This window comes from Theobroma cacao, chromosome 7 (genome assembly GCF_000208745.1).
Source record: "Theobroma cacao cultivar B97-61/B2 chromosome 7, Criollo_cocoa_genome_V2, whole genome shotgun sequence".
Lineage (NCBI taxonomy): Eukaryota > Viridiplantae > Streptophyta > Magnoliopsida > Malvales > Malvaceae > Theobroma > Theobroma cacao.
Window position 1 is genome coordinate 4,081,425 of NC_030856.1, and position 24,469 is coordinate 4,105,893.

At 32.4% G+C, this 24,469-nt stretch overlaps 6 protein-coding genes and 1 pseudogene across 6 annotated transcripts; all 7 read left to right on the plus strand.

The window, feature by feature from the left end:
• LOC18593806 lies at nucleotides 1,762-2,471 on the plus strand. Its single transcript, XM_018125060.1, has one exon. The coding sequence runs from the start codon at nucleotides 1,994-1,996 to the stop codon at nucleotides 2,279-2,281; it is 288 nt and encodes a 95-aa protein (XP_017980549.1). The 5' UTR covers nucleotides 1,762-1,993; the 3' UTR covers nucleotides 2,282-2,471.
• On the plus strand, nucleotides 3,894-4,578 carry LOC108662951. The gene has a single exon (XM_018125062.1). The coding sequence runs from the start codon at nucleotides 4,097-4,099 to the stop codon at nucleotides 4,367-4,369; it is 273 nt and encodes a 90-aa protein (XP_017980551.1). The 5' UTR covers nucleotides 3,894-4,096; the 3' UTR covers nucleotides 4,370-4,578.
• On the plus strand, nucleotides 6,794-7,225 carry LOC108662953. Its single transcript, XM_018125066.1, has one exon. The coding sequence runs from the start codon at nucleotides 6,882-6,884 to the stop codon at nucleotides 7,146-7,148; it is 267 nt and encodes an 88-aa protein (XP_017980555.1). The 5' UTR covers nucleotides 6,794-6,881; the 3' UTR covers nucleotides 7,149-7,225.
• Nucleotides 8,590-9,158, plus strand: LOC108662952. Its single transcript, XM_018125064.1, has one exon. The coding sequence runs from the start codon at nucleotides 8,811-8,813 to the stop codon at nucleotides 9,075-9,077; it is 267 nt and encodes an 88-aa protein (XP_017980553.1). The 5' UTR covers nucleotides 8,590-8,810; the 3' UTR covers nucleotides 9,078-9,158.
• On the plus strand, nucleotides 10,639-11,026 carry LOC108662955 (annotated as a pseudogene).
• On the plus strand, nucleotides 12,335-12,895 carry LOC18593807. The gene has a single exon (XM_018125065.1). The coding sequence runs from the start codon at nucleotides 12,549-12,551 to the stop codon at nucleotides 12,813-12,815; it is 267 nt and encodes an 88-aa protein (XP_017980554.1). The 5' UTR covers nucleotides 12,335-12,548; the 3' UTR covers nucleotides 12,816-12,895.
• Nucleotides 19,087-22,046, plus strand: LOC18593809 (vesicle-associated protein 4-1). The gene is made up of 7 exons (XM_007021185.2): nucleotides 19,087-19,543; nucleotides 19,648-19,718; nucleotides 20,021-20,102; nucleotides 20,199-20,326; nucleotides 21,101-21,178; nucleotides 21,284-21,403; nucleotides 21,498-22,046. The coding sequence occupies exons 1-7, from the start codon at nucleotides 19,291-19,293 to the stop codon at nucleotides 21,543-21,545; spliced, it is 780 nt and encodes a 259-aa protein (XP_007021247.2). The 5' UTR covers nucleotides 19,087-19,290; the 3' UTR covers nucleotides 21,546-22,046.

The following is a 24,469-nucleotide window of genomic DNA, read 5'->3' on the forward strand; positions in this document are numbered from 1 at the left end:
ATTTTCCTCAATTCTTAATTAGATGCAATAAACCAATGGTCTGGTTTAAAATAAACAAGTTAAGCCCTTGGCTTTGTGTCCAAAATAAAAGGGAGAAAGGTAATTTTATCTAAAATATTAACAAATATCATATCAATAAAAGATTAGACGAGTCTCAAGTATATAAATATAGACTTTTCTCCATTTATTAAATATATCAAAAAGGTAGATTTGGATTATATAACTATACACCTTCATCCACCAATTAAGTACATGAGAAAAGTAAGCCTGTAACATAAACAAACACTTGGTTTCGTGTTCAAAATAAATGGGTGAAAGGTAACTTTCCCTAAACTGTTGGTAAATATTATATCAGTAAGAGACAAGACGAGACTTAGGTATATAAAAATAAACTTTCCTCCACCTATTAAGTACATTAGAAACATAAATTTGTATCATAAGCATTTGATTTTGTGTCCAAAATAAAAAAGAAAAAGGTAACTTTCCCTAAATTATTGACAAATATCATGTCCGAAAGAGATAAGTATATAAATATAAACTTTCCTTCACCTATTAAATATATTAGAAAAACATAAACACTTAGTTTTGTGTCCAAATAAAAAGGAAAATGGTAACTTTTCTTAATCTTTTAATAAATATCACATCAAGAAGAGATTAGATGAATCACCTATTGAGTATGTAAAAAAGGCACTACCTCTTTACGATAAGTTTTTGATTTTGTGTCCAAAATTAAAAGGAGAAAAGTAACTTTTCCCTAAAGTGTTTGACAAATACGGTAAATCAACCTACCAATAGTTTTATAGTACTCTTTCATTTATGTAATAATATATTTGGTCACCAACCCATATAAAAGGGACATGATCAGTCCCATTTCATTATCACCATACTTAAAAACTTATAAAGGGAAACAATGAGTGCAACAGAGGAAGCATGGATTGTGGCTGCTACAATTTTTGGAGTGGAGGCATTGAAGGACCAAGGAATCTGTGGATGGAATTACGGTCTAAGGTTACTGCACCAACAAGCCATGAACAATCTTAGCTCCTTTCCTGATCAGGCCAGGGTGCTTTCTTCTCCATCTTTGCCACCTGAGGTAAAGAAATCTGAGCAGTCCATCAAAAAGGTGATGGAGTTGAGCTCCTGGGGTCCTCCTACAGTTAGATTTTAATGTAACTTTCATGGTTTAGAAGGATTCTATTCAAGCCTTTGGCATGTACCTGTCCAAAAATTGAAATGAATTTGAGTTTGGCTTTGGATTTAAATTATACATCGAGCCACCATATATCTAAAGCATTATCGAGGTAATTTTGAGTTTTGTCGACGAAATATTCAGTTGAAAAATCCTATTTTTTAACAGTGTGTCGCTCAAAATTGTCTTGTTCATGGCAGGTTAATAAGAAAATTTAAGTTGGAGTCAAAATTATATTTCTAACTGATTGATTCAAGTTTGAACAAAACACCTATATATTAAATAGTAAACAAGAAAACCCATGTCAAATACAGGGCACAATCCAAACCTTCAAAAATTTTTCCATGATTTACTGACTAAATCCACCTAAGCAGATGGTCCAAATCCTGATGCACAGTTAGGTTTAGAACATAGCCATTTTCTATAAAAGGAAAACGCCGAAGCAGGGAAAGAGGACACAACTTTTCTTTTGTTTGGTCTGCAAGGAAAGTTAGATTTCCTTGAACCTTCAGTCACACGTTTAAGCCATTAGTTTATGCCAGTGAAAGCATCGAAAATCCCAAAGTACTTTCCACCCTAGTAACAGCAGTAAGCCCACCAAAGCACCTGGTTTTGTTTCCAAAAACCACGGGTTCTCTTTCCTTGTTCGCTTTGCTTGAACCGCCTGTAGTTTCCCAACTATATAAAAGGACCCAAACTTTCATTCCTCCAACCCAAGCTCGATCAGAACCTCACCAGGAAAAAAACCTGAGGAAATCTCCATCTTTTAAACTTTCAGAGAAGAGTATCAAACCCATTTTAACAATGAGTGCAGCTGCAGGAAGGAAAGCCTGGATTGTGGCAACTACAATTGGGGCAGTGGAGGCACTGAAAGACCAAGGGATATGCAGGTGGAATTATACTATAAGGTCACTGCATCAACATGCCAAGAACAACATCAGGTCCTTTTCTCAGGCCAAGATGCTTTCTTCTTCTTCTTCTTCAGCTGCTGTTTCAAGTAAGTTGAGGGAGGAGAAGAGGAGGAAAGCTGAGGAGAAAATGAGGAAAGTCATGGATTTGAACTGTTGGGGTCCTAATACTGTTAGATTCTGATGTTTGGGATCATAGAAATTTTTGGCAGAGAGAAACGAAGAGAGACAATCTCAATTCTCTATGGATGTATTTAATTTTTCTTTTTCTTTTTTATGTTTTTCATATATGGTTTCAAGATTTGGCTCTATGTATTGATTTGGAGATCAAGTGATTAAATATATGGAAATTCAGTCTAAACATTTTCATTTTATCTGATCTTTCTACTCCATTGATTGGATTCTACACAAGTTGAGAGCAACTCCCTCATTCCAAAACTCAAACCCAAAGTCTTCTACTTGAAGACAGAGCTTGATTTGATCAGATGTTAATACTTGCTAACAAGCTCAACCATGGTTCTAGAATGAGAATTTTCTTAGCTCTGAGAAAAATGCTTTACATTTTCTATTAATATTAGCTTAAAATTTTGGATAAAAAGAGATGAAAATTTTGATATTTGAGCTAACTAATGCCAATTTGTATGAGCAAATTTCTAGAAATTTCATCTTGAAATTTTCCTTACTATTGAAAAATTCTTCATAAAAGGGTGTTGAGTTATTTGACTAATTCATCAAAATGAGCAGGAAAGCTTTTTCTTGGTATTTAAAATACCAGGGATTTCATTCCACTTTCTACCAATTCCCAAGCTGTTAATAAAACTGCCTATTGTTTTTCCATTTAATGTACATGATTTTCATTTCTGTATAGATTAATTATATTTATAAATTGATACTATAAATTATAATAATTTATCTATTTTTTTAATCAATCATATGATTTTAATATTTACCTTTTATTTCTTTATAGCAACTTTTTAAAAAGTGAAAAAAAATACTAACAAATAAATACTACTCTTATAGCTGGCTCACTTGATTAGTAGCAATATTAATTAGGGAGTTGGGCTCTTAATCAAGGAATTATACATCTGAAATTTGATTCTTGCCTTTCAAAAAAAAAGAAAAGAAATTTAATTCTTATCTCTTAATTTTCTTTTATTTTTCTGAGAATTAATGTTCATCTAATCCGATATTAATTAGGCTATTAACTCAATCCCCTTTACGTACCAAACAATTAGGAGAAAGTCAAATAGTATTTGCTTTTTTTTTTTGTATGAACGATTAAGCTTTAATTTTACAAGTTAAATATTGTAATGGAAAAATAAAAAAATAATATTTTACTTCACAACTTCTCAAAATATAATTGATTCAGTAATTTTTTAAGTTTAAATCAAGTATTAATAATCATCAATTTAAATTTTTATACAAATTTTAATAATTACATTTAGATCTTACGTATAATAAATAATATCACAATCATATAAAATTTTGACACAAAATATTATTTTAAACCATGATAAAAAAATTAGCAATCATATTAAGATCTCATTTTTCTATAAACAATATTTAGATCTTAATTTTTTATTTTTAAAAAATAAAATTTAAATTTAAACAATTTTAATAAAAAAATATATTTGTCGTTAAATTAAATTTAAAATCTTCTCTTGTTTAAGAGAAATAAAAAACTGGCCCACCAACCTCATTTCCTGCTGGAAAAAGTCTAAGGTTTGCCCCGCAACCCAAACTTAATGATTACAAACTAAAAAGAAATGTAGGGAAAGCAAGCACTTGGTTTTTTTATCATTTGTCTCCAAAAACCAGGGGCCCTTTCCACAGTTCTACCTCCTGATCTCTGGCTCAAACCGCCTACTGTTTTTCAAACTCTGCTCCTCTATAAATACTAAACACAACCCGGTTTCTTTTCTCCATCTCAATATCAACAATTCAACACAAACATCAACCCTCTGCAAATCAATAGTTGCAGGCAAAGGAATTTCTAACAATGAGTGGAGCAGAAAGGAAAGTCTGGGTTGTGGCAGCCACAATAGGTGCAGTAGAGGCACTGAAAGACCAAGGGATATGTAGGTGGAATTATACTATAAGGTCACTGCATCAACATATCAAGAACAGTATCAGATCATTTGAGCATCAGGCCAAGATGCTTTCTCCTTCTTCTTCAGCAGCTGCTTCAAATAAGTTGATGAGTAAATCTGAAGAGAGAATGAGAAAAGTCATGGATTTGAGCTGTTGGGGTCCTAGTACTATTAGATTTTAGTGTTGTGGATGTTCATGTAATGAAAATTGTTAAATATTATCGTAGTAGAATATATTTCCTTGCCTCCCCAATTTTGTTACTGGTTCAGCTTTTGGATATTGGATGAGTAGGGGTTGGTTCAAGATTTGGCTTGTTGGTGTTAAAACTTGAGGGCCAGAAAGCCCAGCTGCCAGAAATGGAATGAAATTGAATATGGTTTTGGATGGTAAGTTCATGGATAGACCCAAAATTATTTTCAGCAGGCAAAGAATATGCTTGAAACTTACTAGGATTTAAAGGCATACCATTCATAGATCAGCAAGTTTAGCAGTGGATTTGGGTGTAAAGAACAGCAAGGTGCTCTATTTATGTAACAAAAGATTTGTAGTTCTGTTTGTAATCAGAAGGCTAAAAGGAAAAAGAAAGAACCCTTTGGGTTCAAGACTATTCAGCCAAAATTTCATAGTTCGATTCCTATTGTGTATGCAGACAATGAGAAGAATATCAAATTATTAGAAACTTCAGCTGCAATGCCAATGCTGCATCTTAAGCTTTAGTACTACCATTTCCATGGACAAAGAATTGTTAGTATTGTTTTTAACAGACAACAGTCCTAATATACACTTTTTTTAAGATCATAAAGCTTAAGAAATCATGTTATTCAGACTTAAAAGACTAGGAAAATCTTATGATCTCTGAATTGCTTGATTATTTATATGATCAGACAAATTCACCAAATTTAACTAGAAGATTTGCTAATTTACCAATCAAAATTTACAGAAGCAACAGTGTCTAGGTGAATCTGATGACATTATGCCATTATCCTTCTGAAGTTTGTTCAAATCTCTGAAAGCTGATTTTGGAAGATTTGCCCCCTTTTTCCTCCCCTTTACAGGCTGACAAATGACAACATCCTGTTTTAACTATATTTGGTTTTTCCGAAGCTAAATCAGGGGCTTCCATGAAACTGCACTTGCCAGGTGCCAGACAATAAAAACAAGAGGCCACCCCTTAGTTGAGTCAGTGTTTAGTCACTGTATCTTTCTTTTTCCATTCACACTTTTGTCTCTTTCCTTGTCACTGTCCAGGTGCAAAGACATGATATTGAAGAAATAAATAAATAAACTACTCCTGAAAATGGACTTGGCTCCTAGAATAATAATATGGGTGTCTCCCAAACTGTTGATAAAACTGCCTATGGTTTTGGCCTCCCATATTTTCTCCACCACCCCCCACCATCTCTCACATCATTCGCTATATAAGAAAGGGTTATTTTTTTAAATAACTCTTAAAGATAAAATATTTTTAAAAATAATTTTTTTATAATTTTAATTATTTTTAATCAAGTTAGATAAAATTATTATTAATAAAATTATACGCTAAGATGTTACACGTAACATACAAAAATATATTACACAACATGATTAAATTGTTACACGTAATGTGTAAAAATATGTGACACGTCCTGATTAGGTTGTTACACATCATAGACAAAAACATATGACACGCCATATACAGAAACATATAACACGTTATATACAGAAACATGTGACATGCTATGTAAAAAAAATATGACACGCCATGGTTAGGTTGTTACACGTCATGTTAAAAAAATACTGTTATTATACGTCATGTACAAAAACATATTACACGTCATGATTAAAAAAGGTTGTTACACATCATGTTAAAAAAAAATACTGTTGTTACACGTCATATTCAAAAACATTTTGTTACACTTTAATATCTAAAATGTTGTTATTACTTACGAAGCAAAACTTCAAATCTTCTCAACTCTCTTTATTTCATTTTTTTTGACAATTTGACACCGATTAAAGTGTTTCTAACATATTTTCATAAATCAAAACATAAATTTCCTTATCTAAAATATCTATTTCAACTAAAAATAAAAAAAAATTCTTTTAAAAACCGAGGTTTATAAATTTTAATTTTTTGAGTTGATTGGTGTTTAGGTCCAAATTGATTCAATTAAAAGCTATTTCAAACATCTGTGATCATTTTTACCGTTTTAGTTTTACTTAAAATACCTAAAAATCAAATTTCTCAAATAACCACCTATCTAAGCACATCAAAATTATTATTTGATGTCTTTAAAGCGCAAGAAAGAGAAATATGAAAATGTGGGAGAGAAAAATCGAAAGCATAGCAGATGAATACCGAAAAGAGAAATCGATAAAATTTGAGAGATTGAGATGGTGAGAGAGAGAAATCAGAAACACAAATGAAAAAAAATTGTGATGGATGATTTAATTTATTTGAAATAATTTTAAAAGTATTTTTGTCAAATTATGACTAAATATAGCTAAAAACAGTTAAACATATTTTAATGGTTATTTTTAAAATGTCTTTATCAAAAAAGACTTCCTCATAATTTCCTCTATAAGAGAACTCCTCCCTTTGTCACCCCATAAGACCACAAATTCTCAGACAAAATCACCAGGCTTGCACTCATCCAAATTCTCTCCAGCCTTAATTCTTTAGTTCAGGAAAGCCCAAAATCAGAAGGACAGGAAATATGAGTTCTGCAAGCAAAGCTTGGGTGGTGGCAGCAAGCATTGGGGTGGTGGAGGCATTGAAAGATCAAGGGCTCTGTAGGTGGAACTATGCATTGAGATCAGTTCAACACCATGCCAAGGCCAACATCAGACAATATTCCCAGGCTAAAAGGCTGTCTACCCCATCTTCTCCTGCTTGGTCAAAGAAACTGAGAGATGACAAGTTGAAGCAATCTGAAGAGTCCCTAAGAAAAGTTATGTATTTAAGCTGTTGGGGTCCTAATTAACCCCTCCTCCCTACATTATTTTGGGTATATAATGCTAAAATTTCCATCAGAAACATGGCTTAACTTCCTTTTTCTTTACACTTGTTGGATTATTGAGTGAAAATTTTGGTTATAACTTACAAATCAAAATTGAGAGTGCCCACAGTTGCAAATTCATATAAAATTTGATAAACATGTAAACTGTAATTTACATACAGAAATTAAAGCTCTAAAAATCAGAATTAGCTCAAAGACTTCTTCACACAAGCAAGCAATTAGGGTTTGATTCCTAATATGGACATCTCATCTCTTTCTATACGGGATTTGGTACATTCTCCTTCATTCAATTGTACCTTGTCTTATGTTGTACTATGATTCTTTCACTCATATAGGTGAAATATATATAAATCTTATTAATATTTTTAAAAATATAATTCAAAAATACCCTCCATCCAAACCGAAATAACCGATCAAAATAAATCGACTTCATTTATTTTTAATTATTGTTATAATGAGGATAATTTTTATATTTTTTATGATAATTCGATTAATTTAATTTTCAAAATTTTAAAATCAAATCAATCAAATACTCACCCACCTTTAATTCTAGAATGAAGACATGTTCTTTTCCTAGTTTTCCTATTCCTATATATATATATAATCAAATTACTCTTAAAAAGGTGGAATGGATTTTAAAGAGTTCTCTAAAACAAAAATTAAAAAATATATTCCATAAAGAGGAATATTCATCTTTATGATGTATTTGACAATGATTATTACAAAAATAAATTAATAACTCCAATTTAAATCACAATCATGGAATAGATATCTTTCCATATAAATTATTGAACCCAACCAAAAACAGTGCAAGTTGATATAACCAAATACTAAATTATTCTACCTTTTGCCCTTAACTTAGGGAATATAGTTACTCAAATTTGTCCATTTCACAATCCTATTTTCTCTATATAATTCTCTACCCATGTTGAAATTAATTAATATAATAGTCAATGAAATTATAATTCTTTAATCACATTATTGTTTTGTTAATTTTCTTTAATAGCATATGCTAAGCACTTGGCTTAGTACCCAAAATTCTAAAGATTTTCTTTAATAGCATATAATTCCTCAATTGTTTAAAATTTAGTATTCACTTATACTCGTTTAAAGAGTATCTATTAGCATCCCTACATTTGTTGTTTAAGCTTTTTTTTCTTTACTTAATTTTATTATATCCATTATCCTACTTCACTTCCATTTAAGTCACAAAAAAATTTTCCACAGGGGCTTCCATGAAACTACACTGGCCAGAGAAAAGAAACAAAAGGCCACCTTATCTTAGTTGAGTCAGTGTTAAGTCAGTGTACCTTTCTTTTCCTGTTGACACTTTTGTCTCTCTCCTGCTCATTGGCCAGGTGCAAAGACAGATCTTATTGAGCTAGATCTTGGTTTCTAGAATAAAACCATGGGTGTTCTCCCAAACTGCCTCTGGTTTTGCACTCTCATTTATTCTCCACCACCCCCCACTATCTCTCAAACCTTTCACTATATAAGAAAACTCCCCCCTTTGTCACCCCAGAAAACCACAAATTCAGACAAAATCAAAAGTCTTGCACTCATCCAAATCCTCTCCAGCCTAAACTCTTGAGTTCAGGGAACCCCAAAATCAAAAGAAGAAGAGATATGAGTTCTGCAAGGAAAGCTTGGTTGGTGGCAGCAACAATTGGGGTGGTGGAGGCATTGAAAGATCAAGGGGTCTGTAGGTGGAATTATGCATTGAGATCAGTTCAACACCACGCCAAGGCTAACATCAGACAGTATTCCCAGGCTAAAAAGCTGTCTACCCCGTCTTCGTCTGCTTGGTCAAAGAAACTGAGAGATGACAAGTTGAAGCAATCTGAAGAGTCCTTAAGAAAAGTTATGTATTTAAGCTGTTGGGGTCCTAATTAACCCCTCCTTTCTACATTATTTTGTGTATATAATACTAAAATTTCCATCAGAAACATGGCTCAACTTCCCTTTTCCTTTACACTTGTTGGATTATTGAGTGAAAATTTTGGTTATAAATCAGAATTGAAAGTGCCAACAGTTGCAAATTCCAGATGAAACCTGATAAACATATTACACTGTAATTTTCATATAGAGATTAAAGCTCTAAATCAATGTTTGCTCAAAGACTTCCTAATGCCTATCTCAGTCATAAAAGCAAGCAATTAGGATTTAATTACAATTATGAACATCTTGATGCTTGGGTTAACCATGTCCATATTAAGTTTGGGCTGGGCCAGTATCCCAAGAAGCTGAAGCATATATACTTTCTCATTTTGCATCATTCTAATAATGAGAAAAGAAATAAATAGTGTAAATCAAAATAATCGATTAAATTAATTGAATTCGATTTTCAGCAGTTCACGGATAGACCCAAACTTATTTTCAGCAGGTAAACAGTATGCTTGAAACTTGCTAGGATTTAAAGGAATACCATTCATAGATCAGCAAGTTTAGCAGTGGATTTGGGTGTAAAGAACTGCAAGGTGCTCTAATTATGGAACAAAAAAATTGTAGTTTTCTGTTTGTAATCAGAAGGCTAAAAGGAAAAAGAAAGAACCCTTTGGATTTAAGACTATTCAGCCAAAACTTCATGGTTCAATTCCTATTGTGTATGCAGACAATGAGAAGAATATCAAATTATTAGAAACTTCAGCTGCAATGCCAATGCTGCATCTTAACCTTTAGTACTACCTTTTCCATGGACTAAAAATTGTTAGTATTGTTTTTAACAGACAACAGTCCTAATATACACTTTTTTTAAGATCATAAAGCTTAAGAAATTCAGACTTAAAACTAGGAAAATCTTATGATCTCTGAATTGCTTGATTATTTATGATCAAACAAATTCACCAAGTTTAACTGGAAGATTTGCTAATTTTACCAATCAAAATTTACAGAAGCAACAGTGTCTAGGTGAATCTGATGACATTATGCCATTATCCTTCTGAAGTTTGTTCAAATCTCTGAAAGCTGATTTTGGAAGATTTGCCCCCTTTTTCCTCCCCTTTATAGGCTGACAAATGACAACATCCTGTTTTAACTATATTTGGTTTTTCCGAAGCTAAATCAGGGGCTTCCATGAAACTGCACTTGCCAGTTGCCAGACAATAAAAACAAGAGGCCACCCCTTGGTTGAGTCAGTGTATCCTCCTTTTTCTATTCACACTTTTGTCTCTTTCCTTGTCACTGTCCAGGTACAAAGACCGATCATATTGAAGAAATAAATAAATAAGCTACTCATGAAAATGGACTTGGCTCCTAGAATAATACCATAGGTGTCTCCCAAACTGTTGATAAAACTGCCTATGTTTTTGCACTCTCATAAATTCTCCACCACCCCCCACTATCTCTCACACCAGTCACTATATAAGAGAACTCCTCCCTTTGTCACCCCAGAAGACCACAAATTCTCAGACAAAATCACCAGTCTTGCACTCATCCAAATTCTCTCCAGCCTTAATTCTTTAGTTCAGGAAAGCCCAAAATCAGAAGGACAGGAAATCTGAGTTCTGCAAGCAAAGCTTGGGTGGTGGCAGCAAGCATTGGGGTGGTGGAGGCATTGAAAGATCAAGGGCTCTGTAGGTAGAACTATGCATTGAGATCAGTTCAACGCTATGCCAAGGCCAACATCAGACAATATTCCCAGGCTAAAAGGCTGTCTACCCCATCTTCTCCTGCTTGGTCAAAGAAACTTAGAGATGACAAGTTGAAGCAATATGAAGAGTCCCTAAGAAAAGTTATGTATTTAAGCTGTTGGGGTCCTAAATAGCCCCTCCTCTCTACATTATTTTGTGTATATAATGCTATATTTCTATCAGAAACATGGCTCAACTTCCTTTTTCTTTACACTTGTCGGATTATTGAGTGAAAATTTTGGTTATAACTTACAAATCAAAATTGAGAGTGCCCACAGTTGCAAATTCATATAAAATTTGATAAACATGTAAACTGTAATTTGCATACAGAAATTAAAGCTCTAAAATTCAGGATTAGCTCAAAGACTTCTTCACACAAGCAAGCAATTGGGAATTGATTCCTAATATGGACATCTCATCTCTTTCTATACGGAATTTGGTACATTCTCCCTCATTCAATTGCACCATGTCCATGTTATACCATGATTATTTCACTCACAGAGGTGACATATATATAAATCTTATTAATATTTTTAAAATATAATTAAAAAAAAACTTTCCATCCAAAACCGAAATAACCAATCAAAATAAATCGACTTCATTTATTTTTATTTTTAATTATTGTTATAATGAGGATAATTTTTATATTTTTTATGATAATTCGATTAATTCAGTTTTCAAAATTAAATCAAGACTTCTGCTTTTTTCTAGTTTTCCTACCCAGATATAATATATATATTATATATANTTATTGTCGATAAAAAAAATCTAAAAACAAAAATTAAAAAATAAATTCCATCAAGGGGAATATTCATCTTTATGATGTATTTGACAATGATTATTAAATAAATAAATAACTCCAATTTAAACCAAAATCATGGAATCGACATCTTTCCATATAAATTATTGAACCCAACCAAAAACAGTGCAAGTTGATATAACCTAAGACAAAATTATTCTACCTTTTGGCCTTAACTTAGGGAATATAGTTACTCAAATTTGTCCATTTTACAATCCTATTTTCTCTCTATAATTCTGTACCCATGTTTTGTTAATTTTCTTTAATAGCATAAGCTAAGCACTTGGCTTAGTACCCAAAATTCTAGGAATTCTAATTCCTAATTTTTTTAAAATTTACAGTTCAAATCCATCTCAAACTTAAATATAAAATATTCATATTTTATATAATCGAATTAAATATTCACTTATACTCACTTAAAGAGTATCTATTATCATCCCTATATTTGTTGTTTAAGCCTTTTTTTTTCTTTACATAATTTTATTATATCCATTATCCTCCTTCACTTCCATTTAAGGCACAAATAAAATTTCCACAGGGGCTTCCATGAAACTACACTTGCCAGAGAAAAACAACAAAAGGCCACCTTATCTTAGATGAGTCAGTGTTAAGTCAGTGTATCTTTCTTTTTCTGTTGACACTTTTGTCTCTTTCCTGCTCATTGTCCAGGTGCAAAGACAGATCTTATTGGGCTAGATCTTGGTTTCTAAACTAATACCATGGGTGTCTCCCAAACTGCCTCTGGTTTTGCACTCTCATTTATTCTCCACCACCCCCCACTATCTCTCAAACCTTTCACTATATAAGAAAACTCCTCCCTTTGTCACCACAGAAAACCGCAAATTCAGACAAAATCAAAGGTCTTGCACTCATCCAAATCCTCTCCAGCCTAAACTCATAAGTTCAGGGAACGCCAAAATCAAAAGAAGAAGAGATATGAGTTCTGCAAGCAAAGCTTGGGTGGTGGCAGCAAGCATTGGGGTGGTAGAGGCATTGAAAGATCAAGGGGTCTGTAGGTGGAATTATGCATTGAGATCAGTCCAACACCATGCCAGGGCCAACATCAGACAATATTCTCAGGCTAAAAAGCTGTCTACCCCAACTTCTTCTGCTTTGTCAAAGAAACTGAGAGATGACAAGTTGAAGCAATCTGAAGAGTCCCTAAGAAAAGTTATGTATTTAAGCTGTTGGGGTCCTAATTAATCCCCCCTCCCCTACATTATTTTGTGTATATAATGCTAAATTTCCATCAGAAACATGGCTCAACTTCCCTTTTCTTTACACTTATTGGATTATTGAGTGAAAGTTTTTGGTTATAAATCAGAATTGGAAGTACCAACAGTTGCAAATTCCAGATGAAACCTGATAAACATATAAACTATAATTGCATACAGAAATTAAAGCTCCACATAGAGGTTTGCTCAAAGACTTCCTAATGCCTATCTCAGTCACACAAGCCAGCAGTCAGGATTTAATTACAATTATGAACATCTTGATGCTTGGGTTAAACATGTGCATATAAAGTTTGGGCTGGGCCCATAGCCCAAGAAGCAGAAGCATATATATTTTCTCATTTTGCATTTTTTAAGTTTACATTCTAATAATGGGAAAAGAAATAAATAGTGTAAATCAAAATAATCGATTAAATTAATTGAATTCGATTATTGATTAAGAAGGGTAGTTTATTTGATTGTTTTAGTCAAAATTTGATCAAAAAATTGATTATTAATAATATATTTTATATATAAATATTGTTAATATTTTTTCAAATATATCTCAAAATATCTTTAAAGTATATAATATATAAATATTATTTATACCTATTGAATATAATTAAAAAAAATCTACATTCACGTCATTTATTATCAATTTTTTATTATAATTTAATTAGTTTCGGTATTTTTACGAGGGTCGAATTAATTTGATTTTTAAAATTTTAAAATCAAATGCTTACCTTTAATTTTATATTTAAAGCTTGAGCTTTCCACCGGTTTTCTCACCCTTACATACCCAAAAAGAAAAATTATTCTAATTAAACAAATAAAAAATAAATCCCATATTCATCTTCATGATTGACAATGCTTATTAGAAAAAAAAATAAAAGAAAAAAGGAAAAAAAAACTCTAATTTAAATCACAATCATGGAATAAAGACATCTTCCAATATAAATAATTGTATCCCAATCAAATAATAGTGGGGGAAAAAACGCAGTGCAAGTTGATATAACCAAAGACAAAATTATTCTACTTTTTGCCCTCAAACTTAGGGAATATACTTACTCAAATTTGTCCATTTCACACTCCTCTCTTCTCTATACTTCTCTGCCCCACATTGAAACCACCGATTAATATATATATAAAATTCTTGTCCAAAACGACAGTCGGCATAAGCTAAGCACTCGTCGTTTAGTACCCAAAAATTTCCATTTACCATAATTTTACTATATAAAGGACCCATTAGCCTCCTTCACTTTCATCAAGTCTTTAACAAAAATAGCGAAAAAAATAGTTCGATGACGACGTCGGTTTGAGTGGGAAGTTTTTTCGGAGAAGAAGAAAATGTGGATGGTGGCAGCTGCAATTGGAGCTGTGGAGACATTGAAAGATCAAGGCATTTGTAGATGGAATTATACACTAAGGTCCGTTAAGCAGCATGCCAAGAACAATATTAGAGCTTTTGCTCAAGCTAAAATGCTCTCTTTTTCTTGTTATTCGTCACCAATGAGCACCATTTCCAATGATATGAAACACTGTAAGATGGAGAAATCAGAGTTGTCAATGGAGATAGTTTTGCAGATGAGTTGTTGGGGTCCTTCCACAACTAGATTTTAGAGTCAATGGTTCCATCTTCAATCTTGTAATTTTGAATTATATACTGATATATTTATATATATATATATATATCTTAATTTCGTGTAATTATTTTCTTTGTTTATTGATTAGAACTTGTGAAAATTATCAAAATATTATCAACAGTACATAATTAAGATAATTTTATGATAATTTATAATCTCGATGACAGGAAAAAAAGTTTCGTAATCTCGTACAATTTTTTAAAATACAAAAGATTACTATTTTATTTATCGACTATAAAATTTAAAAATTTCACATACGGATATATAAATGTGTTTATAAATTAAATAAATATGTTTAAAAGGTTTATCTTAAATTATTGTATTAAAAATCATCACATTAATGATTAATTATTACATTTAGTAAAAAACTATTACTATAAATAGGATATTAATTAACTTTAAAATATACTTTGAAAAAGACTCCTTAGCATATTCCCAATAAAATATGTTAAACTCTTTTATATCTTCGAGGGTTTGAATTCACCCATTGAATTCAAAACAACCACCCATAAATCTGAGACTGGAATCCCAAAACCACTGAATTCATCCTCAGTTTCTTCACAAAACCACTTCCTATGTCAGTGTTCCTTTCTCCCAGGGAGTTACTAGAACCAGAAAAGTAGAAACTGGCCTTGTTTTTCTCCAAACCTTTATACAAGTACATAAGCCCATGATGACATGTAACACGTATATAAAACCCCCAACAAAGAACATTCAATTCATTCAAGAACTACCCTGGAAAAATATTAGAAGAAAAACCCAGATTGAAATCTTGCTTTTTGTGGTCCTTGAGAGTATCTGAGAGATGGGTAGTAATGAAAGAGTGTGCAAGTTTGAGGTGGCATTCAAGTCCATGCAGCAGAAAGGGAGTGGCGGTGTGGCAGAAAGAGTTGAACAATGGTAGGGGGGAAGATGGTGGGATCAATCAAAGGGAGAGATTGAATGGTAGTGATGATGAGACGTGGAAGAGAAAGAGGGAAGAAGAGAAGGCTGAGGCTCTCATCCATCTGATCTGCTGGGGACCCAATTAAGTTCTTACAATTATCTGTTAAGGGTAACTTCCTTGTTTTGTCATGTTTGAAAAGATGATATGTTTTTCAAGAGATTCTGGGCCTACAAATATTTGAGTGTTTTATAGGGGTTAGTTGTTATGTCTTGTACTCGTTTTTTGTGCTGTTGGAAATGGACAAATCTAAGAGAGGAAATCATAGAATTTTGATTAGAGGCTAAGCTAGCTAGTGTCATATTGTTGTCAAAAACAAAGAAAAATGTCAATAAGTCAAAAACAAATGATCAGTTTGTTCTACATTCAAATTCCAGTGGGCGGAAAAAAAATTCAAAGCGACAAAAAATTAAATCTTAATAAATCATCTCAATAAAGTCATTCCGTCACTTACAATACTCGTCTCGTATAAAAAAAACTAATTAATATACTATATTTAGTAATAAAATACAAAAATTATCAAATTTTTTTTTGTATAAAATAATATGAAAAAATCTGAGATAGTCCAACCAAAACAAACAAGATTCAATTTATTCTATAAGGAATTATTTATTAAATATGGTCCTTGACCTCTAACATGTTTGGTCTTCAAATAATTTTTCTTGGTCCAAGAAGTTTCCAGTCCTTCTGACAGGACCAAGAATAGGATAAAGAAATAAATGTGTGGGTCGACTATTCCACCAAAACAGAAACTGTTCAATGCAAGACATTAATATGTTTCCATTAATATAAACCCTAACTTTTGCAGGGTATCAACATTTAAAGCTTAGGTTAATCCACTTGGTCAATTGACTCAATTTGGATGGTATAATTAAGAGGCAGACTTCAATTTTATTCCCCAATTTTTATTGGACAAGGTACAAAAAATTTCACATGCAAACTTTTACATAATTATTTTTTTTTACGTATTCGGTTAACGTATATTTGACTAAATAATTTAAAAGATAGGATTTTGTTATTTTCGATTCATCATAATTTCATGACGGTTTAAGTAATAAAATGGTCGTGTATTCGGATCATCATCATGAACTCCTTTTCATGCGATAGATAAGTAAGTATCTAACTCTTTCGTTATGATAAATTATATTTTTTAATAAAGTCTTTAAAAACAAAATACACGAACATACTTGTATTTATACAAAGAGAAATCTTAACTAATGATCGCGTAAGGCATTAAATTGTTCATATTCAAAAATAATTTTTGAGAATTTTGAAATATCAAAATCTATAATATGGGAAAATATTGCTTCAAAAAAAATTTTTTCTTTTGTTTTACAAATTATTGCCTCAATTAGGTGCACAAGGAAGAGTAACAATACAGCAGAAAAACATTGGTCATGCAATGATGTATGTGATGTGAGCCAAGTTCATACTTTGATAATGCACAAACAACCTTGAAATTCATTAGTATTATTATTGAATCAAAAGGAAACATCCAAAAACTTGTAGTACATGCATAATATTTATTTTTTGCAATAATTGTGAACCATCCTTGCAGTACAGACAAAGCCCATTGCTTATCTGTGTTTGGTGGCTAATCTGTTAGCCAACAACAAATGCCCTTACCCAGTGGCAGATCCAAGTTGGTGGTCGTCAGTGTTTCAATTATTAATTTTTGTTTCGAATGGAATTATTAATTTAATTTATAATTTTGTATGATTATTTATTAATTATTTTTTATATAAAATTTTGAATCCATCATTATTTTTGCCGAGTAGTTCAAATGAAATCACGTCTCTTTAATTTAATTGAATCTACTTTTTTAGTAATGACGTAATAATTGTTGTACCACATTGTGTATGAGCTTTTACATACCATTGTCTATGTGTGAAAATGACTTCATTTAAATACCCAATGGTTTAATTATGTGTAAAAAAATGTGCTTCATTACGAAAAGGGTCCACAAATTAGTACAAGTATTTAATTGTTCGAATTTGGATAGTCACTTGAATTAAATTTTGAATCATTCAATTTTTGTGTTGGTACAAGTTAGATTAAGTCGGAATTTAGGTACACAATCAAACAATATTAACACAATTAATATATAAAAACCTTATGTTACAACATACCTAATTATTATTTATTTACCTATTAATCTTATAGGCAAAGGAATGTATGATACAAGCATGTATTAAAATAATCACAACAAACATGACCGGATAAGATAAGGAAAAAATAATAATACTAAGTTAGAATTATGTGATTATTAAAATGCGATGTCCCATCTATAATAAATTATAAAAATATTGCTTAATCCGAAGAAAAAAAAGTCAGCTTATTTAACTAATCCCCCAAAGGATTAAAACACTTTCCATGTTTCATTGACTTTATGTAAATAAGAACAAAATCTAGTGTTAGTAAAAATAATATAATGTATTAATATTAATAATAATGAATATGTCACATTAGCAATATCACGGATCTCAATTAAGTAAGAAATGAGATGAATATTAGATATATAAATTAGATCTTTCACTACCCATTAAGCATATCTTTTGGGTTGAGAATGTAGACTCATGATTTATAAGTTTACTTCAACTTTATTTTAAGAGTTTAAGGTCATATGGGATTGAGCTTCAGTTTTAATCCGTTACAAGTGGTATCGGAGTAAATCTAAATCTTCACTGATGTAGGACTCTCATGAGAGTTGGTATCGGAGTAGATCTAAATCTTCACTGATGTAGGACTCTCATGAGAGATAGAAGGGTTAAGGTATGAACTAGTGTAATAGTCTCTCTTCTCTAAGTAAAGAGCTAATGCTACGGGACATTATATAATTAAGTAGGGTAAAATACCATAAATCTCACATCAGTAAGAGATAAGATGGATCTTAGATATATAAACATTGATCTTCCATCATTTATCAAATATGTGTTTTGGGTTGGGAACGTGGATCCATAATTTATAAATTTACTTAGGTTTTATTTTAAGAGTTTAAAACCGTTCAAGATTGAGCTTAAGTTTCGACCCGTAACAAACATCACATGACATAAAATTATAAATAAAATTTAAATTAATTGTTAATTGTAAAATTTTATTTAATTTAAAATAAAACATAAAATTTTAATCGAATGCCATAAAAGAAAAAAAATTATATTTTTAAGTGTTATACCTTAAAAAACACTTAAAAATTTAAAAACCTGACACGATTAATACTAATATCTTTTTTTATATTTATTTGCTATGTTTTTATTTGGAAAATGTTCATATTTTAAAAAAATTATTTAATCATTTATTCACCTAATTAATTCCTAACTTCCCAACTAACCCTCCAACAAACCTGGCCGCCCTTTGTAAATGCACCTCCTTGACATTTAAATTTTTTTTTTAACCTTTCACCTAATTTTATTAATCCGTAATTAATGAACTTCCAAAAAGCCCAAAAATAGAGGAAAAAAAATAATAAAATGACGAAAGTACCCGTCATCTCTCTCTTGAGGAGCTTGTACTTTGAAACCAAAAGTACCCTTGAATTTTAAAACTCGATGACGAGAATGCCACCTAAGTATACTCGCATCAGCAACGGATGTGAATTGAAATAAATTATCGTTAAATATAGAATTGAAATCCGACCCGCGTTTAAATTCGGCTAGAATGTAATCCATTTTTCCCATGTTCAAAATTAACAGACAAAAACAAAAAAAACAAAAAAAAAAAGTTACGATAAGTATTAAATATATATATAAAAGGAAAAGCAAAGGAAAACTAAGCAAAAGATTCAATTCCTCGGGGATTTTTTGGTTTTTTTTTTCTTTGAACAACAAAAAATAGAGAGATTTGCTTTACCTTCACAGTCGACGGGTTAATTCTGCGGCGGAGCCATGGCGATCGCCAACCAGCAGCAGCGGAGCTCCGAGAGGAAGCTGTTTAGTCTCTGTCCCTTTTGGCTAAGTTCCTCTACGATGAACAACTCTTCGTCATCTTCCTCCACTCAAAACCTCAACCACAACAGCGACCGTCATACGGAAGCGGTTACCGCTAAGCGCTCCAAAACCGTTTCTTCCGTTGCTAGATCGCTTCTCCCTCCTCGGCGCCGGCTTCGGCTTGATCCTACTAATAAGCTCTACTTCCCTTGTACGACACACCCCCGCTTTGCTTAGCCGTTGACTTTGCAGCTTATTTTTAAGCTAAAATTTTTATAATCTTTTAATTATTAGTTCTTTTTTGTTTAATTGTAGATAAGCCTGGAAGTCAGGTGAGAAGTGCGATCAGGTTGAAGAACACGAGTAAATCTCACGTAGCTTTCAAGGTAGAATCGAATTATTAATTTTTTTATTTACTTCTCTTGTTTTTTACGTTCAAAATTTACTGTAATTTACACATTTTTTTTCATTTGAATTATGATTTTTTTATGACTTAATACTAATTTTCTTTATGTTCTCGCTGTCAATTAAAATAGGCCTTCTCGCGACAGTTATTACGGTTATTTTCTGAAATGTAATTTAAAATTTGCAGTTAATAAGATAATATCTGATAATTTCATTGAATTATCTGGTTATTTTATTTTATTTATTTATTTATTAACTTTTTTTGTTTGTTTGTTGTTTCTAGTTTCAAACTACTGCGCCGAAGAGTTGTTTTATGCGTCCGCCCGGTGGCATTTTAGCGCCAGGGGAAAGCATTATTGCGACTGGTAACAAAATCTCTTACGATTTTTTTTTAGATTTTATTATAATAACTTTGTTTGGTTAAGTTTCTACAATGTTTCTGTGTGATTCATTGTGGGCAGTGTTTAAATTTGTGGAGCGTCCCGAGAATGATGATCTGCAGGTGGATTTAAAGGATTTAAAGAGTAAAGTCAAATTTAAGATAATGAGTTTGAAGGTGAATGCTGGGGAGGAATACTTGCCTGAGCTTGTAAGTCAGTAATGCTCTTGCTTGCTGCAAGTTTGCCGTCTTGTGTTTCTTGTTTTTGTTCAATAGAGGCTGTTGTTCTGTTAGCATTTCATTCGTATGAATGAATACATTCGAATGGAAATTTTCAGATATTTGAAAATGTTGAAGTGGAAAAACTGGTTTAGTTGTTGGTATTGTAGTTGATTGTGCTTGTTTGTGTGATGGTCAACATGCATATGGAATTGTGGTTAGATAACACATCTTTAATGAGTAATCTGGTTGGGATCCTATTATCTGTTGAATTTGCATTTATTATGCACAACAATGATCCTTTTTTTATCCTTACCATTGCTGGAGCAGTTGTTTTTGTTAGACCTGCCTGCATGGTATGAATTTAGTCACAAATTGCAATGGGAAAATGTGGGGTTTGGATAGCTTTTTGATTAGGTAGTTATAGAATAGTTTGCATTCATGGGAAGTGCCAGAAAATTTAATTGTACTGGTTTTATCTGAAATCTCTGTTACATGATCATTGGTAGGATGCCATGTCATCTGGTGTGGGCGTGTTCAATAGATCCTTTAAGACATAAGATTTTCCTTAGACTATTTAAAGTTTCCTCATATTTCTTTTTATTTAATGCTAATGTTCTTGCTTGTTATGGGTTAATTTAATTGTGTACTTTTGTTGGACATGAGCGGTTTGCATGTTTATGCTGTTAAGTGGATGTTAACCCCTTCTAAACTAAAGACACTGGTGCTAATAGAGGACTTTTGATTATGCCTTCTCTTGTACAGTTTGATGAACAAAGGGATCAAGTGACTGTAGAAAGAATTTTGCGGGTTGTATTTCTAGATGTGGAGCGGCCTAACCCTGTAAGTGGAATTGAATTGTTCTTATATTGTTTTGCTTTCTGTACTGCAGATCTCCTTTTGGTACTCCTTCAATGCTTTATGATGCTATTCTTCTTGTTTCTGAAGGCATTGGAGAAACTTAAGCATCAGTTGGCTGAAGCTGAGGCTGCTCTCGAAGCACGCAAGAAACCACCCCCAGACACAGGTCCCCGGGTTGTTGGGGAAGGTCTTGTAATTGATGAATGGGTAATCCACTGTTTATATCATCCTACTACAGTGCTATTTTTCCTTTATTTCCTTCTTATTTTACTTACATATGATGATAACTGACTATTTTCAGAAAGAGCGAAGGGAGAAATATTTGGCACGTCAGCTAGTTGAAGGGTAGATTCAACATGAAAGTGTTGTTTGCTTTGGCTGCATGTGCTTTTTCTTCTTTGGTGGAAAAGATGCATCATTTGAACCCCCTCAATTTGCGCCTCTCTCGGGAGGAATGGTGAAGAGATGAGTCGACAGTCCAGTTCCTGTAGAGGAGAACAGTGTGTTCTCATGCCATTATTCATCATATGAACAGTGTAAAGGTCAAGGTACCCGATCTTGGGCTAAAGCCGTCCTACTTGTAGATAATGGGTTTTGTTCTTGTCATGAAAATAAATGCAAAGCACAATGCATTATCATATTTGGTTTACTTTTTTCGAGGCTGGAGTGCTTATATATATGTTGCAGGTGTTTAGCCTCGTTTTTCTGATGCAATATTGCCTCTGTTTTTTCTGATGCAATATTTGATTGAAATTCTAGCCAATGAATTCTCTACGATTGTACCATACTCTGCGCCTGTATTTGGACAAACATGAATCTCGCTCTGTTTTGAAGTGATTTACATATTTCATTCTGTTTTGTAATGATCATCTGTTCTTACCATAAAAACGAAACAGTGCTAAATTTACTTATACGACACGAGCATTGCAGGACCATTTTCCTTTCTTTGAAGAAAAGAAACTGCTCAAAGCAATCCTGCTTCCTCGTGTTCATTCCTCTCATGATTCTTCGTCCAATTGCCGTGTATGCGTAAGCCGGTTCTCCATTCCATGGCAGAATCGAAGCTGAACCTCAAAACTTAATTGATTATTGCTTGCACTTCTTTTGGTTTGGCAATTCTCTTTCTTTCTTTCCTTGGGTGTGAAGCCATGAACCAAAGAATAAGGTTGTAGTCGTCTTTTCATCCTTCTTCAAGTTGTTGGGTATAGTATTTAGCTTAGCCCTCATTACATTAGTAGACTATTAAGAGTGTCACATCCAAACCACTTTTACCATGGAACCTGAGTTTGAAAACGAAAAGGAGAAAGGCTTCGAAGCTGAAACGGCATGAGCCAAATTTCCGTCGCATTCTCCCCTTTAATAGCGACGTATAAAGATTGTTACAACAATCCAAGAACTCCCACAGAGATATACTGTTTTTACGAGAGATACAAGAAGTGAGATAAGAGTCCCTTTTATGGGTAATTTAAAAATAAAAAAAAATAATGATATCTGAAATCTTATGTTTTAAATGATTAGAATTTGAAAATAAAAATACAAAAAATAATAATATTAAAGATTTAATAGCCGGTATTCATTTGGATGATATTATCGATTTAATGTCTAGTATTTATCTGGAAAATGTTATAATTGTGAGCAATGTGTAGTTTTGTAATGTATTTTCTATTTTTAAGGTACATGTCAAGAAAACTAATTTCGAGAATCTGTTTTAAAATTGTCTATGACTTATTTAAGTAAGAGAAAACAATAGAATGTTATGGATGTAAACAAGAGTATTGAATGATTGATATTTTTTTTTATCTAAGTAAAGTCATGGCAGCCGGTATGCCATATCCTTATTCTCCTTGACTTTGTCTATGGGTCAGTTGTCAAAGCAATTACAACCTTAAACATAGGCTGAGTGCTACTAAATTGGCTCTTTCCTTTACCTCTATCCGCATGATGTGCTCGTTACATATCTGAAAGGGACTGCCATGCTAGTCCTCCAGCCTCCTTGTACATTACCCCTCTACCCTTCCATTCTCTCTCTCTTTCTCTCCCCTTTTTTTTTTCTTTTCATTTATTAGTTAAGTGTCTTACTAACTTCTTTTTACTTAATTGGCAAGTAAATAATTAATTTTCATTTTCTTGTAAATTTTTGAAAATCGATTCCAGCTTTACTATGCCAGTTAGAGAAATCACGTGATGATTATGAAGTCAAATGCTCAAATACAATAATTTATTATAATACATTACGAGGGTTCAGATATCCAAATGATAAAAAATTTGAATCATGATTAAGTTAATCAGTTCGGTGAAAAAAACTCATATTGATGTCTTAAAAAAATATATAATTTTTAAAAAGGGAATTACGGAGCAAAAGAGACGGAGCAAGTGGGCTAGTAGGGCTCCCATTCTTTAAAAGTTTAAATTTTATAATTTTTTCATTTTTTTTAAAATTTTATAATTTTACCTTTATATATTTTTTAATATAATTATTTTATAAATATTATTTTAACCCATAAATATGAAATCTCGACTCCGTCACTGATTAGTAGGATCTCAGTGACCTACGGAGTGACAGATGGAGGATGTTGACACACCAGACAAAACAAGAAAAGAAAAACGAGGTTGTCGTTTTAGTCTATGTTCACTGCATTGCTAAGAATTCCTCACTCAAGTTGCCCTGTTTGATGTCAGCTTGAAAAGGAAAATCAATTAAAATGATGTCATCCTGGAGATTACTCTTCCTACAGGAAAGGTGAGTTCATTACCAAACCAAGTTGTGAAGTGTTTTTTTCAATCGAAAACATATGGTCTGATCACTAAGGAAACACAAGTCTTCTTCAGTTGATAAGAACCACCTGCAGCAGGTTCATGGTGGGGTTTATCAATCCTTATTGCTTACATTGAAAATAATTGTCTGCGAACTATCACGGGTTCAGTAACTTAAGCACAACGTCGTGCAGCCTTAAGCTCTTCTTGTCGAAACGAGTTTAAGAAAGGCTTAACCAAAATTAATCAAAGAATTCGAGGTTCTTGAAACTGCACAATAGGCAATGGACATAAGAGAAAGAAGAGAGGAAGGTTTGAGAAAAGGACTAACATGATTGATTATGAAAGAGGACTATACTCAGTTTTTTTCACCCTCCAAAGGAAGTATGTGTTTCACCACATTGGACACATTACCTATTCCCTGTTCAAAGTGAACTGAGATTTTACCTTGAAGGGAAAGCTATGTCTACAGAGTCCTCTCCCTTTCCCTACGGAAGAGCTGCTTGTTTTTGCCAGTGG

What these genes read in the sequence shown, in the direction of transcription:
- LOC18593807 (XM_018125065.1), top strand. Translation starts at nt 12,549, where the DNA reads ATGAGTTCTGCAAGCAAAGCTTGGGTGGTGGCAGCAAGCATTGGGGTG.
- LOC18593809 (XM_007021185.2), top strand. Translation starts at nt 19,291, where the DNA reads ATGGCGATCGCCAACCAGCAGCAGCGGAGCTCCGAGAGGAAGCTGTTT. An exon ending in AGGAATACTTGCCTGAGCTT is followed by an intron (nt 20,327 to 21,100) that starts GTAAGTCAGTAA and finishes TCTCTTGTACAG; the next exon opens with TTTGATGAACAAAGGGATCA. An exon ending in ATGTGGAGCGGCCTAACCCT is followed by an intron (nt 21,179 to 21,283) that starts GTAAGTGGAATT and finishes TTGTTTCTGAAG; the next exon opens with GCATTGGAGAAACTTAAGCA.
- LOC108662951 (XM_018125062.1), top strand. Translation starts at nt 4,097, where the DNA reads ATGAGTGGAGCAGAAAGGAAAGTCTGGGTTGTGGCAGCCACAATAGGT.
- LOC108662953 (XM_018125066.1), top strand. Translation starts at nt 6,882, where the DNA reads ATGAGTTCTGCAAGCAAAGCTTGGGTGGTGGCAGCAAGCATTGGGGTG.
- LOC108662952 (XM_018125064.1), top strand. Translation starts at nt 8,811, where the DNA reads ATGAGTTCTGCAAGGAAAGCTTGGTTGGTGGCAGCAACAATTGGGGTG.
- LOC18593806 (XM_018125060.1), top strand. Translation starts at nt 1,994, where the DNA reads ATGAGTGCAGCTGCAGGAAGGAAAGCCTGGATTGTGGCAACTACAATT.